The sequence below is a fragment of the Lepus europaeus genome, chromosome 7 (genome assembly GCF_033115175.1).
Source record: "Lepus europaeus isolate LE1 chromosome 7, mLepTim1.pri, whole genome shotgun sequence".
NCBI lineage: Eukaryota > Metazoa > Chordata > Mammalia > Lagomorpha > Leporidae > Lepus > Lepus europaeus.
In genome coordinates, this window is record NC_084833.1 from 96,605,664 (window position 1) to 96,623,887 (window position 18,224).

The 18,224-nt window shown below is 39.9% G+C and overlaps 1 protein-coding gene across 1 annotated transcript in view; it reads left to right on the forward strand.

Moving 5' to 3' along the window:
* Positions 1-18,224, forward strand: part of ATM (ATM serine/threonine kinase) — a 156,645-nt gene that overhangs the window by 16,042 nt on the left and 122,379 nt on the right. The window contains 6 exon segments of the mRNA XM_062196965.1: positions 844-1,009; positions 3,318-3,556; positions 5,058-5,221; positions 14,205-14,374; positions 16,476-16,847; positions 17,682-17,876. Coding sequence (XP_062052949.1) covers positions 844-1,009; positions 3,318-3,556; positions 5,058-5,221; positions 14,205-14,374; positions 16,476-16,847; positions 17,682-17,876 — 1,306 coding nt within the window.

Consider the following 18,224-nt stretch of genomic DNA (forward strand, 5'->3'; position numbering starts at 1 on the left):
TTCCCTGAGGACTTTGTCTCTTGGGATGAACAGCCTACTTTAGCAACTTTGCTTTTGATTTTATTGAGAGAGAATTCTCAGTATATCTTGCATTTGCACACATCGTGCAAGCAAAAATGCTGTTTCATTTTTCATACAGTTCTTTAAAGGATGGTGAAAAGCCTAGGGAAATAGAGATGGTGGTTTAGTTCAGAGAACAGGTTTGTATGCAAAGCATTCATTATAAAAAAGGTTGTGATTTCTTGCCTGTATTGCAGCCCAGTATTTGCACTCTACTCTCAAATGTCCTTCTTCATGTTGCCTTTGGTGTTGGGAAACTGATGCAAAAGGAAGGTACTCTGGTTGCTGTCATTGGAGTGAGAAATGATCCTTTCTCTATGATCAAGAATCTCATATTTTCTGCGAACATCCTTAAAACTATCAGCTACTTTGTTAGATTATAAGTTGAGTAAAATTTCAGGCACTTCAATGATATAGACATTTTTTACATATATTATGAATTAAACAGCATTACTTCTAAAAAATAAAACCTGGAGTATGCAGTTTCTGAAGTGCTGTGTTAAGCCTCATTGAAGGAACATAGGCTTAAAGAAGTAGCTTATCGGAGATCTGTGTCTTAAACTGGTATTCTCTGTTGCCTCTAGGTTTTCTGTCTTAGAGCATTCTTATATAAAATTAAAATATTGGCAGAGTCCTTTTTCTGTTTTAAATATAGATCCATCCAATTTTAAATGCTTTTGCCTGTATTTGTGGGGTTTTTAAGTTGAATTGTGACATTGAACTTAATATACTTAGAGCTTCTTATTAAAAAAAATAATAATAGCTTTTTTTTTTTTTTTAAAGAATTATTCTCTGTGTACCTCAGGCTGTATCTGAAACCTTCACAGGACATTAATAGAGTTTTGGTGGCAAGAATAATTCATGCTGTGACCAAAGGATGCTGTTTGCAAACTGATGGATTAAATTCCAAATTTTTGGATTTTTTTTCCAAGGCTATTCAATATGCAAGGTAATCTAATCTTCGGATTTTAAACTGAAAACCCATTTGATCTTACTAAACTGTGTTTTAGGTTCAGTAACTAAAAACATTACCTTTAAAATTTTTTTTATTTATTTGAAAGAGACATATCTCCTGTCTGCAGGCTCACTCCATGGAGAGTCATGGCTGGGCCAGGAGGAAGCCAGGAGCCTGGAACTCAATCCAGGTATCCTATGTGAGTGGCAGGAATCCAGTTACTTGAACCATTACCTTCTGCCTCCCAGGGTGTGCAATAGTGGGGTCTGGAATTGGGAGCAGAACCAGGACTCAAACTCAGGCACTCTGATGTGGGATGTTGGTGTCTTTAATGGCTAGGCCAAATGCCCACCAAATTTTTATTTTTTTGTAAGGCAGAGTTGCAGAGAGAAAATCTTTTGTCTTCTGGTTCGTTCCCCAAATGGCCACATTGGCTGGGGCCAGACCATACTGAAGCCAAGAGGCAGAACTTGTACCTGATCTCTTACATGGGTGGCAGGGGCCCAGGGACCTGGGTCATCATCTGCTAGCTTCCCAGGTATACCAACAGGGAACTGGATCAGAAGTGGAGCAGCTAGGGGGGCTGGCGCCGTGGCTCACTTGGTTAATCCTCCGCCTGCGGTGCCAGCATTCCATATGGGCGCCAGGTTCTAGTCCTGGTTGCTCCTCTTCCAGTCCTGCTCTCTGCTGTGGCCTGGGAAGGCTTTGAAGATGGCCCAAGTGCTTGGGCTCCTGCACCTGCATGGGAGACCAGGAAGAAGCACCTGGCTCCTGGCTTCGGATTGGCGCAGCGTCGGCCGTAGCAGCCATTTGGGGAGTGAACCAACGGAAGGAAGATCTTTTCTCTCTGTCTCTCTCTGTCTATAACTCTGTCAAGTAAAAAAAAAAAAAAAAAAGTGGAGCAGCTGGGACTCAAACTGGCACCCATATGGGACACTGGCACCACAGGCAGTGGCTTAACCCTCTATACCACAGCACCAGCTCCTCACCCCAACTTTTTTTTTTTTAAAGATTTTATTTATTTTATTTGAGAGTTAGAGACAGTGAGAGGGAGAGACAGAAAGGAAGGTCTTCCCTCCATTGGTTCACTCCCCAAACAGCTGCAATGGCTGGAGCTGCACCAGTCTGAAGCCAGGAGCCAGGAGCTTCTTCTGGGTCTTACACGTGGTGCAGAGACCCAAGGACTTGGGCCATCTTCTACTGCTTTCCCAGGCCATAGCAGAGAGCTGAATTTGAAGTGGAGCAGCCAGGACCAGAACCAGCGCCCATGTAGGATGACAGTGCCACAGGTGGAGGATTAACCTACTGTGCCACTGTGCCGATCCCTCACCCCAGTTTTTAAATGGGAGATCTGTCTTGTTCTTAGAGTGTAATAACTTCTAAGAAGTTATGTTTTTTCTATTTTAAGAATATAATATTTTGAGGCTGGCATTGGGGCATAGTGGGTAAAGCTGCTGCCTGGAATGCCAGCATCCTGTTTGGGCACCAGTTCAATTCCCAGCTGCTCCACTTCTGATCCATCTCCCTGCTAATGTGCCTGGGAAAGCAGTAGAGGATGGCCCAAGTACTTGGGCTCCTGATGCATTTAGGAGACCAGGAGGAAGCTGCTGGCTCCTGGCTTTGGACCTGCCCAGCTCTGGCTGTTGTGGCTATTTGGGAAGTGAGGCAGTGGGTGGAAGATATCTCTCTGTCTCTCCTGTTCTCTTTCTGTAATTCTGCCTTTCAAATAAATCTTAAAAAATTATATAGTGCATTAATGATAAAATAGGACTGTATCTTCTAAGTACAAATTAATGTTGTATATCTCTGTGACATTACGTGATTTATAATATGAAACATATGGTAGATATTACACATCAATTTTGTGTATTTTTAGATAGCAGGCAAAGCTAATAGAAGTGGGCTCAGCACAGATTAGAACTTAATTTTTTTGTAGTGCTGCTGCTATTTTTCTTTCTGAATAGGTTTTTTTTATTTATTTGTGTGTATCTCATAAATACAACATTTGCAACACAGTAATTCCTCCCACGCCTCTTCCTCATCCCCTCATCCCTCTCCTGTTTAGTCGAAAAAGAAAAGGAAAGAAAAAAGTAAAAGAGGAAAAAAAATGAAGTAAAGTGAAAAAACAGAAAACTGTTCCTCAACAGTCCAGACGAGGCTGTTGAAAGTTATTGCTTCAGAAGTTTTGAGTCTATGGCTATTTGAAAATTTTTCTTTCAACATTCAACTTTGTTATTCTTTAATTTATGCAGGTTTTTTTGTCCTGTTACACTAAGTTGAGTTTGTATATTTTCCATCACAGACAAGAGAAGAGTTCTGCAGGTTTAAATCATATCTTAGCAGCCCTTATTATCTTTCTGAAGACTTTAGCCGTCAATTGTCGAATTCGAGCTTGTGAATTAGGAGATGAAATTCTTCCTACTTTGCTTTATATTTGGGCTCAACATAGACTTAATGATTCTTTAAAAGAAGTAATTATTGAATTGTTTCAACTGCAAGTTTCTATCCATCATCCGAAAGGAGCCAAAACCGAAGACAAAGGTATAAAAGAAATTTTTACTGTTTTGAATTTGTTTCTTAAGGCTTAAGTATGAAATCACTTTCCTGTAGAAGTATATGACCTTCCTCTGGATAACTCTCCTTTATATTGGTCACGAAAATGTTTTTCATACAGTTTTTAGAATTTGAAGAAGTAATAACAAATTATATCATGCCTTTCCATTTGTTCAGTATACACATAGAAGAGATAATGGCTGTTTGCTCTAAGAGCTGATGATGCATTAATAATTAGGTATAAGAAGTATGGCACAGACTGTTGGGTGAAAAACATGTAGAGAAAACAGAATTCAATTTATCTGCATATTGCTTTTATTAGAAAATACATTGTACTGAAAACAGCTACTCAGGTTATTCAGTTACCAAGGAACATATATGTTCATTTGTGAAACGCAAAGTGGAAATTGCTGTTTTGGGTTTCATGGTTACCCCAGAGCTCTTGGTTGGGAAAACTGGGAATGAATCATTGGTCTCTGCTGATTCCTTTACATTTGTCTTTCGTTAAGAGAATACTGCCTGGAAGGTGTAATCTATTCAGTGGACAGGAAAGTTATCATGTAGAACTGGAGCTTTAATCAGTTCTCAAGCTCAGTCTGCAATTGCTTTGGACTTGGTCTAGCTTTGGACCAATTCAGGGCTAGTTTAATGACTTTATTAAAGCAACATACCCCATTGATTAATAGCAGCTGAAGTGCAGGAAACTGCTTTTTGTTAAAATTGCGGTGTATGTTTCGTGGGCTTTTCTAGTAAACACATTTAGATTTATAGGTAGTACATGAAACCAGTATAAGTCAAAGAATGGTGGTATTTTGTAGTTCTTTGTCTTTTTCCTAGTTTTTTGCCATCATGAAGATTAGGATTATTAGGAAATATATGTTAAGGGTTTTAGTTAACTGCATATTTAGGATGAGTTGAAAATTGACAGGATGATGTAGCTACAGAAAAGCAAATATAATTTCAGGCTACATTAATAGAGTTTATGCTAAGTTTTTTGTGGGAACTAATAGCCGTATTGTAAGCCCTACTGGGCAGACTACAGTTGGAGTATTATCTTTTCAGATTTTATAGAGTCACCATTCTAAGGGGGACATAAGTTGCCTGGAGTGTGTCTTGGTAAAGATGTCTGAGTTGGTGAGAACTCTGTATAATGTGTCATTTGTCCACTTGTTATAGGAACTGCTAATATGTTTCTCCTAAACAAAACCTGGAGAATTTGATTCTTATATGAAACAGAGAACATAGGTGGAGTTTTTGTTAGAATATGAAGTAAATTTATAACAAATACAGTTATTTGGATGTGAAATAGGCACTGTTATGAAGTAGAGTTTGTCAAGGTTATAGTCAGAAGAGACTAATTAGTACTGAATCGTTGGCCCAGTTATCTTTTAATGATGATGATGTACCTTAATAGCTGAACAAATTGAGAAAATTGACAGTGCAAATGGATATGTAATATAAATTACTTTGTAACTTTTTTCAATTTTAGGTGCTTACAAATCAGCAAAATGGCAAAGTATCCTATATAACTTATATGATTTGATAGTGAATGAAATAAGTTATATAGGGAGTAGAGGAAAATATAGTTCAGGATCTCGAAACATTGCTGTCAAGGAAAATTTGATTGAATTGATGGCTGATATTTGTCACCAGGTAAGCAGATGTTGTCATATTATGAAATTTCATATTAATTTCTTTTTAATTGGCTTTTTAAAGTCTATATTCTTATAAAACGTCTATGAAATGACTGTGTTCATGTACCTATTCTTTTCAAAATACCCTAAATATTTGGAATTACCCTCTTAACTTAGAAGATAAAGCTTTTGCAGCTATGGAGTTAATGAAAACTAATGGACTTTTTCATTCTTAGAAGATCATCTATGGGAAATATGATGACCCTAGCCCTAATGTTCCTTTTTTAAATTTTTTTAATTTGAGATAGAATGTACCTAACATAAAATTTACAATTTTTTTTTTTTAACTTTTATTTAATGAATATAAATTTCCAGTGTACAGCTTATGGATTACAATGACTTCCCCCTCCCATAACTTCCCTCCCACCCACAACCCTCCCCTCTCCCGCTCCCTCTCCCCTTCCATTCACATCAAGATTCATTTTCAATTCTCTTTATATACAGAAGATCAATTTAGTATAAAGATTTCAACAGTTTGCACCCACTTGAAACACAAAGTGAAACATACTGTTTGAGTACTAGTTATAGCATTAAATCAAAATGTACAGCACATTAAGGACAGAGATCCCACATGAGGAGCAAGTGCACAGTGGCTCTTGTTGTTGACCCAACAAATTGACACTCTAGTTTATGGCGCCAGTAACCACCCTAGGCTGTCGTCATGAGTTGCCTAGGCTATGGAAGCCTTCCACGTTTGCCGACTCTGATCATATTTAGACAAGGTCATAAAAGACAGAGTGAGGATAGTAACCAATGATCCTAAGAGTGGCATTTACCAGGTTTGAACAGTTATACAGCATTAAGTGGGGAAGAGGACCATCAGTACACACAGGTTGGGAGTAGAGCCATTGGTGGTAGAGTAGAGGTTATAATTACAAAGGAATGAGGCCCAAGTGCACTAGACAGGGTCTAGAACAAAGGACAGAGTCATTATTAGAGGAGCTAAGAAAGGTGCTGTCTAAGCTACAATTAAGTTTTCTGATTGAGAGGCAAATAGAACCTGACAGAAGGGGCTTGATAATAATCTGGTGGGCTTTAGGCCTTGTAAGTTCAGAGGCCCAGACCTATCTATCTCTTCACATGGGGTATATCCTAAGGGAGGTGTGAACCTCCTAGGGGAAGGCACTCTGTTGACTTACGTTACTTGGCTGGCCTGGGAGGAGAGCTGGCCAGGTAAAGGCAGGTGGCATCTCTAACAAGAAATTTACAGTTCTGCCTGCAATGTTGCTGACCCTACTTGACCATACCCTCAGCTGCAGTGGTCACTTTGGAAGTTGGGCTGAGTGAAGGGCTTTTCAGCTTAGAGCCAATAAGATCTGTGGCTCTGACCTGGGCATCCTTCGACTCCAGGGCAGGTCCATTTCCAGTGATCCAACTCTTGGCAGAGCTGCCAGGGCTCTTCACAAGCTGACTTCTGCTGAATCCCATGCTTACCACATTGAAAGCCACTGCAGTGGACTGGCCTGTTGGGTCTCCTTGAGGGCAGATCACTGTACAGATCAGCCATTAATAGGCCTGCCACCCATTGCTTCTGATGCCTAGCTTTCTTTTCCTCCTGGTTTGTGTTAAAGCAGGCCAGAGGATGCAAGTCAAGGGAGTGCCTGTATCCCATCTCTAATCTTCAGTGGCCTGAGCTACAAGTCTATAGTCACAGGCATGTTCTGTAGAAGTTTTTCTAAGGTAGACAATGCCCATGAGGAAAATTATATTCTCACTTTAAAACTTTCTTTCCCTTTGGTCTGAAAGGGAGGTTTTTTCTACTTACTGTATACTTCGCTGATGGCGAAGTGAATCTAGCTATGAGATTATTATTTAAGTTCTTATTTTGGCTATGCTATTACCGAAAAATGTTAGCCATCTCTTTTATAAGGTCTAAAGATTAAATTGTGCGTCCTACAGATTCCTTCATAATAGAATTAGTTTCCTACCTTGAAGAGAATAGAGAAATGAAAGAATAAGTTGGGCTTAGAATAGAGAAATGAGGGAGCAAGTCCTAGATCGCTTGCTGACAATAGCAATGTTACATGAATACTTAGCAAACCGTTTCAACCATTAGATTACAACTTAAGAAAACATTTACCAGAAGGTCCAATGCCTTCTATAAATTTTAAGAATCATGTATTTGAAAACACCTCTTAAATATCTAACATGGTGTAGTTTGTTTAGCCAGTAAACTTAAGCACAACCATCTAAAATGTTTTTAGTTTCTTTCTACCAACAAGTTTAAAACATATGATACACAGATTCAGGTCACACGAATTAAAATGTATCTTTGATTGATTTTAGCAGCTTAAATTTATGGACAATCTTATCTATAAGCCATTTAAAATAAAACTCTTAATAAAATTTCCTATGTGGACATACAATATGTACACACATATAACATAGCATAATAGACCAATATAGCAATTCTAATAATAGCTTTTAAAATCTTTAACTCTTTTTGTAGATTGCCAATTGATTTGAATTGCTTTTTGTTTTTAGATTACTTTAACACATTGCTTTAACAGAGCATCAGAGTTTAATTCTATGACAAAGAGAAATTTTGCTTTCTGTGATTTTTTGCTGTGAGGTTTCCTTCCTTTACCTTCTTTCATATTGGTGACCATGTTTCTGTATTTCTGTGTGTAACACATCTTTAAGCATCTTTTGCAGGGCAGGATGAGTGGCAACAAATTCTTTCAGTTTCTGTTTGCTATGAAAAGTCTTAATTTCACCTTCATTCAGAAATGAGAGCTTTGCAGGATATAATATTCTGGGCTGGCAGTTTTTCTCTCTTAGTACCTGGGCTATATCTCGCCATTCCCTTCTAGCTTGTAGGGTTTCTGATGAGAAGTCTGCTGTGAGTCTAATTGGAGATCCTCTGAGAGTAATCTGACGTTTCTCTCTTGCACCTTTTAGAATCTTTTCTTTATGTTTCACTGTGGTGAGTTTGATTACGATGTGTCGTGGTGAGGATCTCTTTTGGTCATGTTTATTAGGGGTTCTATAAGCTTCCTGTACTAAGATGCCTCTGTCCTTCTCCAAACCTGGGAAATTTTCTGCTAGTATCTCACTGAAAATGCCTTCTAATCCTTTCTTCCTCTCCATGCCTTCAGGAACTCCTAGGACCCGAATATTAGGTTTTTTAATAGTATCCTGTAGATTCCCGACAATATTTTTTAGATTTCTAATTTCTTCTTCTTTTCTTTGGTTTGCCTGTTTCCTTTCCTGTTCTCTGTCTTCTAAGTCTGATATTCTCTCTTCTGCTTTGCCCATTCTGTTTTTAAGGCTCTCTAATGTGTTTGTCATTTGATCTATTGAGTTCTTCATTTCAGTGTGGTTTTTTGTCACTATCACAGTTTCATGTTCTACTAGTTGTTTCATTTCATTTTGATTCCTCCTTAATATTTCATTTTCATGAGAGAGATTTTCTATCTTGTCCATTAAGGATTTCTGTAGTTCAAGAATTTGTTTTTGAGAACTTCTTAATGTTCTTATCAATTTTTTGAAATCCGTATCTTGCATTTCTTCTATCTCATCATCTTCATAATCTTGAATTGGGGTGTCTTTTTCATTTGGGGGCGTCATAGTGTCTTCCTTGTTCTTGTTACCTCGGTTTTTGCGTTTGTTGTGTGGCATGTTGGAGATATTTGGTTTCTTCACTGTGGTGTTTTTTCTTGTTACACTATGGCTCTATATTAAGTGGACTGTCTGCTTTCGGTGGAGCCTTAGAGGCTTGAGATAAGTGTGGACTGAGAGCTGGGTTTGGTTCCTCAGGGTTAAGGGTGTGTCAAAGATGACACTCCCAGGTTAGGCGTGGTAAATCTCTTTCTTTTTTTTTTGCTTCAAAAGGGAATTAATTCCGCACAGCTGAATGTAATTGGAGGTAGTTAGCAGGTAAATGATATACCCACAGGAGCCAGAGATCGGAAGCTCTTTCCCAAGGACCACACAGGGAATCTCTGCTGCCCTCGTTGTGGGCTCCAATTCTCCTGCAGTCTCCCACTGGATTGCCAAGTTAGATCCTAATCTCCTGTTATTTCACCCCTCCCCCCAGAGTCAGGTTTTTCTGCTAGGCTCAGGGCTGGTGCAGACCTGAGGTCGCCCTGCTTATGACGTATGTCCAAAATGGCGCCTGCTCTTTGTCTTGCTCGCCTTTGAGGGGTGAGTGGAGAGAAACTCGTGTCCGTATCGGTTACTTTTTTTTTTTTTCCTTCTCTCTCTTCTAGTTAGCCTGGTGAACTTTTCCCCACGGAGTTTCAAGCCTCGTTCCCCCTAGTCTCCTCTTTCTGCTTGCCCGCTGGTGTCTCAGGCTATTGAGGTTAGGCTCACCTCGCGTTCCAGCGCTGGTGGGTTTAGTCTGCCGCTGGTGTCCCGAACTTGGGCTCCCACGCTCTCCACGCAGGTCCACTGTGAATCACTAGTTCCGGAAGAATTTCCACTGCTGTTTCTTCCCCTAATCTTCCTTGACCCTGCAGTGTCTCCACTTTTATTAACCTGTGTGTCTTGCTGAACTATCAATGTGCTCCTTCCTATTCCGCCATCTTGCCGCTCCTCAAAATTTACAATTTTAAAGTGTATAATTCACTGACTTTTATTATTTTTACTATGTTGTATGACAGTCACCACTATCTCATTCAAGGATACTCCTATCACTTTGAAAAGAAACTTCACGTATTTTAGAACTGAGTCCCAATTCCTTGCTTCTTCCAGCTCCTGCCAACTAGCTTCTAGTCTACTTTCAGTCTCTATATATTTGCCTATTTTGGGCATTTCATTTAAGGGAATTCATACAATATTTGTTCTTTACTGTCTGGCTTCTTTCACTTAGCATAATGTTTTCAAGGTCATCCATGTTGTACCATGAATCAGTAAGTACTTCAGTCTTTTTTAACTGAATAATACTCATTTATCTGGATGGATATATTACCTTTTGCTCTTCGTTAATTGATGGCCTAATGTTTCTCAAGTAAAGCATATTCCTTAGAAATTTGGTTAAATCCTAGGAAGTAATTTCAGTCTATCTAATTTTATAATAAGTTAAAGACAGTTGTTTTGAAAATACAGGTTTTTGCTATACTATCAGATTTCCTGGTGCTTTTAGTATCTTTCCAAGAAATAAGATTAATATTTTATTTGATAGTATCTGCTTTTCTTCTTAAAACTTATCTATATATACAACAGGAGCAGATTTCATATATATAGTTTTTATTTATTTATTTATTTTTTTGACAGGCAGAGTTAGAGACAGAAAGGTCTTCCTTTTTCCCTTGGTTCACCTCTCAAGTGGCCACTATGGCTGGTGCTTTGTGGCTGGCGCGCTGCTCCGATCCGAAGCCAGGAGCCAGGTGCTTCCTTCTGGTCTCCCATGCGGGTGCAGGGCCCAAGGACCTGGGCCATCCTCCACTGCTCTCCCGGGCCACAACAGAGAGCTGGACTGGAAGAGGAGCAACCGGGACAGAATCCAGCGCCCCAACCGGGACTGGAACTCGGGGTGCCGGTGCCGCAGGTGGAGGATTAGCTAAGTGAGCCGTGGCGCCGGCCTATATATATAGTTTTAAGAACATAATGAGGGGAACTGGGTATAGAAGAAACATACCCAGTGTCCTTATGGTTTTTATCATGAAAGGATGTTGTATTGTATCAAATGCTTTGAGATAATCATGGTTTTCATTCTCCAATTTGTTAATGTGATGTATCCCATTTATTGATTTCCATGTGTTGAACTACCCTGCATCCCAGGGATAAATCCAACTTGGTACAGGTAGATGATCTTTTTGATTTCTTGCTGGGTTTGATTAACTAGTATTTTGTTGAGGATTTTGGATCCATGTTCCTCAGTGATACGGATCTATAGTTCTCTTTCATAACTTTCTAGTTTTGGAATTAAAGTGATGCCTCCTAGAAGAGGTTTGGGAGGATTCCCTCCCTTCCAATGGTTTAGAATAGTTTAAGAAGAACTGGAGTTAGTTCTTAAGAAGTTTGGTAGTTTGGTTAAGTTGTTTGGTCTTGTGCTTTTCTTTGTTGGTAGAGTATTTTTTACTCTTTCAATCTCTGTCATGGTCATTGGTCTATGAGGTTTTCTGTGTCTTTGTGCCTCAGTTTTGGTAAATTGTGTCTAGAAATCTGATTCTTCTTTTCTTCATTTAAAATACATTTTTATCTGTTTTAAATGTTTTTTTTTATTTGAGAGGTAGAGTTAGACAGGGAGAGACAGAGAGAAATCTTCGATCCACTGGCTTACTCCCCGGATGGCCACAACCACCAGGGCTGGGCCAGGCAGGAGCCAGGAGTTTCCTCTAGTTCTCCCAGTATGCTGCAGAGACCCAAGTACTTGGGGCCATCTTCCTCCACTTTCCCAGGTGCATTAGCAGGGAGCTAGAGTGTACCAACCAAGATTTGACCCAGGACCCTTGGAATGCAGGTGTTGTAGGCAATGGCTTTACCTGCTAAGCCACATTGCTAGCCCCAATTGTTTTTCTTTTAGGACTTGGAGCATGTCTCTCCATTATCTCCTAGCTTATAGGATTTCACATGAGAAATCTATCAATCTAATTGCAGTTCCTTTAAAGATAGTCTGGCTTTTTCTCCTGCACCTTTTAGGAACTTTTGTTATATTTTTGAAAGTTTAGCTATAATGTGTCATGTTTAAGATCATTTATGATCATGTCTATTAAGGGTTCTGTGCACCTTCCTGTACTTGGACATCCATATTTTTCTCCAAATTAGGGAATTTTTCTGCTCTTATTTCACTGTATAAGTTTTTTAGCCATTCTGTTTTTCATACCTTCAGGAACTCCTCTAAGACGTGTTTTTGGTTGCTTGATGGTATCCTATAGATACTGAGCATTGTTTTTGGTTTTTCTAATCTGAGATACTTCTAAAGATTTGTCTTTTAGTTTGGATATTCTTTCTTCTGGCTTCTGAGTCTGTTCTTAAGGCTTTCCACTGTAGTTGTTGACATACTGAATTCTTCATTTCTAACTTTTCAGTTTGATTTTTCTTTAATATCTATCTCTTCACAGAATTTCTCGTCCATGTAATGTAAGGATTTCTTTAACTTAGGTGTTTGCATCTTTGTTCTTTTGAGTAAACTTAAGATCATTCTTTTAAATTCCTTTTCAGGCATTTCATCAATCTACTTGTGTTCACAGTCTAATATTGAAGTATTATTGTGTTCCTTTTGGGGAGTCATATTGTCTGCCTTGTATTTGTTTTTATGCATCTGGGGAAACAATTGTTGATAATTTTACTGAAGGCTTTGTTATTTGAAATATGCCTTTATGGCTTAGTGGAATGCCTGCTCCTTCTGTATATAAACAGAAGTTTGTGCTGCTTGGGTCAGAGAGCTTCGGCCAGAACTCGAGGGTGGGACAAGAGTCCAGAGTGATACCAGTGTTGGCCATAGTCATCAGCAGGGAGGGGGGTATGATTGATCGGGCTGGTGTCTTCACATCCACAGCCCCTCTGTGCCAAGGTGAGCCTGCTACCAAGGATGAGTCCACTGTACCTGTACACTATACCCAATGAGGTGCGCAAACCACATAAAGGAACTCCATGCTCCATAGTGTGATCTTTAAGCCATGTAAATGACGGTCCCCAGTACTCAGGGAGCTTCACGCCTTTAGAGTTGGGTCTAGTGCCTGGGTTGCCCTAGACCCAGGCATGCCTCATGCCCTTCTCAATTTTCTTGCCTGTTGTGCAGTCAGAAGATTCTCACAGTTAAAGGATGCAGAGTCCCAGGTTCAGGGGATCCACTCCCTGCCTTGTGAGCTCTTCTATCCAATGTGAGAGCTGCCCTATGCACAGTATCAGCCACCTGTTCAACAGTGGTCAGTCAGGTGAGGGGAGGGTAGCAACTTGGCCTCCTTTCAGGGAACTAAGTATGCGTCCTGCCCTTGCCAACACTCAAGGACAGACTCAGAGTCACTGGGGATCGTGGATTTCTCTTTCAGACAAAATCCACCAGTGGTGTGTGAGCCATAGCAGCCTTGACTGGCCTTGTTGTGGGAAGGTGGTGCTTGCTTCATGCCATTCACTGGACACCTTGATGGGAGGAGTGGAGGAAACCAGTGTGCATTTTTGGGATTAGGTGGGCACGCTATCCCTTGCCAGCTCTTCAGGCCAGACTCAGTTTCTGTGGGGTTCTCCTTCACACAAGATCATCAGTGGCATGAGCTACTGCAAGTTTCTCACACTTTGCTTTGATAAGGTGGTATCCCCACTGATCATGGGAGTCTTGAGCGATGTCTGCTAGCTGCTGTGTTTTTGTACAGTTTTCGCTGCTCCATGGAGTGTCTGTCCTTTCTGTGGACTTTCCACTGAAAACTTCTAACTGTCCCCTTGGAATGTGGTTCCTCCCCTGTTCTTCTGGTAGCTTCCCGTGGTCAAAATCAGTTCATCTTTTCCATCTTCAGCTATCTGGGATCCTCCAATACCTGCTTTCTAAGGGTGCCAATATTGTCATTCAAAATGTTTCTTACTGTACTATATTTCTATGTGTTTCTATAATTTGTTTCTGAATTTCCTGTATCTTCATTTGAGCAGAAATGCTTTTTTGAGGAATTATTAGAAAGTGAAGCAATAAGGCTGGCGCCGTGGCTCAATAGGCTAATCCTCCGCCTTGCGGCGCCGGCACACCAGGTTCTAGTCCTGGTCGGGGCGCCGGATTCTGTCCCGGTTGCCCCTCTTCCAGGCCAGCTCTCTGCTGTGGCCCGGGAGTGCAGTGGAGGATGGCCCAAGTGCTTGGGCCCTGCACCCTGTGGGAGACCAGGAGAGTCACCTGGCTCCTGGCTTCGGATCAGCGCAGTGCACCGGCAGCAGCGTGGCGGCCATTGGAGGGTGAACCAACGGCAAAAGGAAGAGCTTTCTCTCTGTCTCTCTCTCTCACTGTCCACTCTGCCTGTCAAAAAAAAAAAAAAGTGAAGCAACAAAAAAGTAAGTTTATGTTTATTTTACAGGTGTTTAATGAAGATAACAGAACTTTGGAAATTTCTCAGTCTTACACTACTACACAAAGTGAATCTAGTGAATACAGTACACCTTGCAAAAGGAGAAAAATAGAACTAGGCTGGGAAGTAATAAAGGATCATCTTCAGAAGTCACAGAATGATTTTGATCTTGTGCCTTGGTAAAAATGCTATTCAGTGTCTTGTTAGTCTCATTTGTTTTTTCTTAGAAAACCTCCAGTAGAATCCTTTCATCTTATTGGCTAAAACTAAGTAATTTATCTAATCCTAAACCAGTTATTACTAAAAGAAAAATGTGATTGCCAGGCTTCATGGTTCCTATGCATATAGCCATAGCAAGGAAAAAGGGGTACTGAGTGTTCTTCTCATGGCACTAAGTTGTATATGTTTTGACACTAAGAGATTTTAGCATGCATAGCCCCTTGCGATAGAATTACATTAGGAAGAAATTAAAGGTAAACTTTAGAAATCCCAGAACCAGGGCCAGCATTTTGGCACAGGAGATAAGCTACCACTTGTGACTCTGGCATGCCGTGTCAGCATTGATTAGAGTCCCAGCTGTTATACTTCCTGTTCAGTTTCTTACTATAATGCTCCTGGGGAAGCAGTTAAAGATGGCCCAAGGAATGGGGCCCTTGCCATCCATTTGGTAGATTTGAATGCAGTTCCAGGTTCCTGGCTTCAGCCTAGCCCAGCTTTGGCCATTGCAGTCATTTGGGAAGTGAACCAACAGCAAGAAGGAAGATCTCTCTCTCTTTTTTTTCCCTGTCACTCTGCCTTTTAAATAAACACATTTTAAAAAAATCAGAGAGCAATTTTGACCATATGTCATGATAAAAGATTACTTCCCTTAATTCCTGTTTTGTTTACTTCTATCTAACATTCCTAAATATTTACGTGGATTTGTTGTGTAAATCTGTGGAATCACAGAATGATATATCTCTTACAGATCTTTTGAATTTCTTCATTTCAGCCTGTTTGCTGTACTAAAAAGAAAACTGAAACTCATAAGGGTTAACTTCTTGGCTAAAGACAATTGAAAAAAGTGTGGATTGTAGTCAAACTTCTGATCAATAATCTTGATATTTGGGGTGGGGCCAGCCATGTGGCATAGCGGGTAAAACTGCTGCCTGTTCAACCAGCATCTAATATGGGTGCTGGTTCTAGACCCAGCTGCTCCACTTCTGATGCAGCTTCCTGTTAATGTGCCTAGGAAAACAGTGCAAGCTGACCCAAATCCTTGGGCCCCTGTACCCACATGGGAGACCCAGATGAAGCTCTTGGCTCCTGGCTTTGGATCAGCCCAGCTCCGGCTGTTGTAGCCATTTGGGGAATGAACCAGCAGATAGAAGATCTTTCTCTGTTTCTCCCTCTCTCTTTCTCTCTAACTCTGCCTTTGAAATTAAAAAAAATCTCGATATTTACCATATTTTTTTAAAAGATTTTTATTTGAAAGAATTATGTAGAGAATGAGAGGCAGAGAGTTCTTCCATCCACTGCTTAACTCTCCACTTGGCTTCAACGGCCAGAGCTGTGCCGATCCGAAGGCAGGAATCAGGAGCTTCTTCCAGGTCTCCCATGTGGGTGCAGGGGCCCAAGAACTTGGGGCATCCTCCGCTGCTTTCCCAGGCCACAGCAGAGAGCTGGATCGGAAGTGGAGCAGCCGGGACTCGAACCGGCATCCATATGAGATGCCGGCACTGCGGGCAGCAGCTTTACCTGTTATGCCACAGCACCGGCTCTAATATTTGCCATGTTAATGGAATGCTTAAATATAATTTAGTGGTGGGAGAAAACTATATTTATGTAGGTACTTACTGGTCAAGCTCATGTTATGATTGAGAATACCTGTTTTAGATTTTATAATTTGTCCATTAAATGAGCAGTTACTTATGGAACACTTGTTGTGTGCCAGTTATTAGAGATATAGAGCTAAATAACATAAAGTTCTTACACTTAAGCTGTATACATTCTAGAGAATTCACAGCAGATATTTATTGAATAATTAATATCAAGAAAAAGGAAACTTTAAGAGAAATATAATAACTTACCCAACTAGCCAAAAAGTTGGTGGTCTTCCTGTCATTTTAGAATGTAGGACCTTATAAATATTAACAGCCAATTTATTATGAGAATAATAATATGGAATATAATGCTGTTGCTTCTTTAATTAGTTTGTTCCAGGGGTAGCTTGTCTCTATTTTATGTTAGCTTGTTAATAGGGTAGAATAACTTTCTAATTATCCTCTTTTTTCCTTTTAGGCTACAAATTACAACCCAATTAATATCAAAATACCCTGCAAGTTTACCTAATCATGATCTGTCTTCATTACTAATGATACTCTACCAGCTTCTTCCTCAACGGCGACGTGGGGAACGCACACCATATGTGTTACGATGTCTTACGGAAGTTGCATTGTGTCAAGGCAAGAAATCAGACTTAGAAAGCTCACAGAAATCAGATTTATTGAAACTCTGGATTAAAATTTGGACCATTGCCTTCCGTGGTATAAGTTCTGAACAAGTCCAAGCCGAAAATTTTGGCCTATTGGGAGCCATAATTCAAGGTAGTTTAGTTGAGGTTGACAGAGAATTCTGGAAGTTATTTACTGGGTCAGCCTGCAGACCTTCATGGTAAGTTGAATATGCATTGTATAGATATTATGGATAAACATACTCTGATCATTTTCATGGTTTGTTAATTCAGTTACAGATAACATCAAATTCTACTTTAATGCTTTTGCTGTTTAGGAAAAGTTATTAAGTACATAAATGTTAAATCTAGTTAAAATGTCAAGGGATTACTGAAGGCCGATTAAAAATAATTTCTTTAAAGAATTATAACAAGTTTAAACTTATCTGTAATTTGCAGTTCAATATTCATAAGCTTTTTTGTAATGCTACCAACTACTATAAGAGATATGTAAATACATTCAGACTTTTTTTTATAGTTTTTCTGTTCATTTAGTCTATACAGTTTAACTTAGTATATGTGCCTGCAATATGCCTGGCACCTTCCTGAGTACTGAAGACATAGTGATAATTGATTAGAGAAGGTGTCTTACTCTCAAAGAGCTTACCTTTAAAAATATATATATATAGATATATGTATATGTATGTATACATATGTATACACACATATATTTATTTATACTTACTTCAAAGGCAGACAAAGATCTTACAGCTGTTGGTTCATTCCCCAAATGCCCACAATAGCAGGGCTCTTCCAGACAAGCCAAGATCCAGGAACTCCATCTGGGTCTCCCAGGTGGGTAACGGGCCCTACTACTTGAACCTGTTACTTCCTAGGGTGCACATTAACAGGAAGCTGAAATCAGAAGCAGAGCTGGAACTTGCATGTAGGCACTCTGATAGGAGATGAGGTATGCCAAGTGGCATCTTAACTGCTGTACCAAATATATGACCCCAAAAGCTTATTTTTAACAATTGTCCTTTGTTTTTGTACAGTTCTACTGTATGCTGTTTGGCTTTGGCAATGTCTAGCTGCATTGTTCCTGAAACGGTAAAAACAGGAATAGAGTTAAATATATGTGAAGTAAACAGAAGTTTTTCTTTAAAGGAATTGATAATGAAATGGCTCTTATTTTATCAATTAGAAGATGACTTAGAAGACAGTATAGAATTGCCCCCTATTCTTCACAGGTAATATCATTTCATTAATATTAGTATTCTGCTAGTTGTTTTGTTTTGGTTATTCTTTGTCTTTAGAGATTTGTTTATTTAAAAGACTTAGAGAGGGGAGAGATTCCATTCATTGGTTCAATCCCCAGACAGATGCAACAGCTAGGGTTGGGATGGGCCAAAGACAAGAACACTAGGAGCTTCATCTGGCTTTCCACCTTGTGGCTGGAGCGCAAACACTAGAGCTGTCCTTTGCTTTTCCCAGGCCATTAGCAGGGAGCTGGATTGGAAGTGGAGCAGCTGGGACATACAACAGGCACCCAGCATTACAAGTGGCAGCTTTACCTGCTACCGCCACACTTCTGCCCT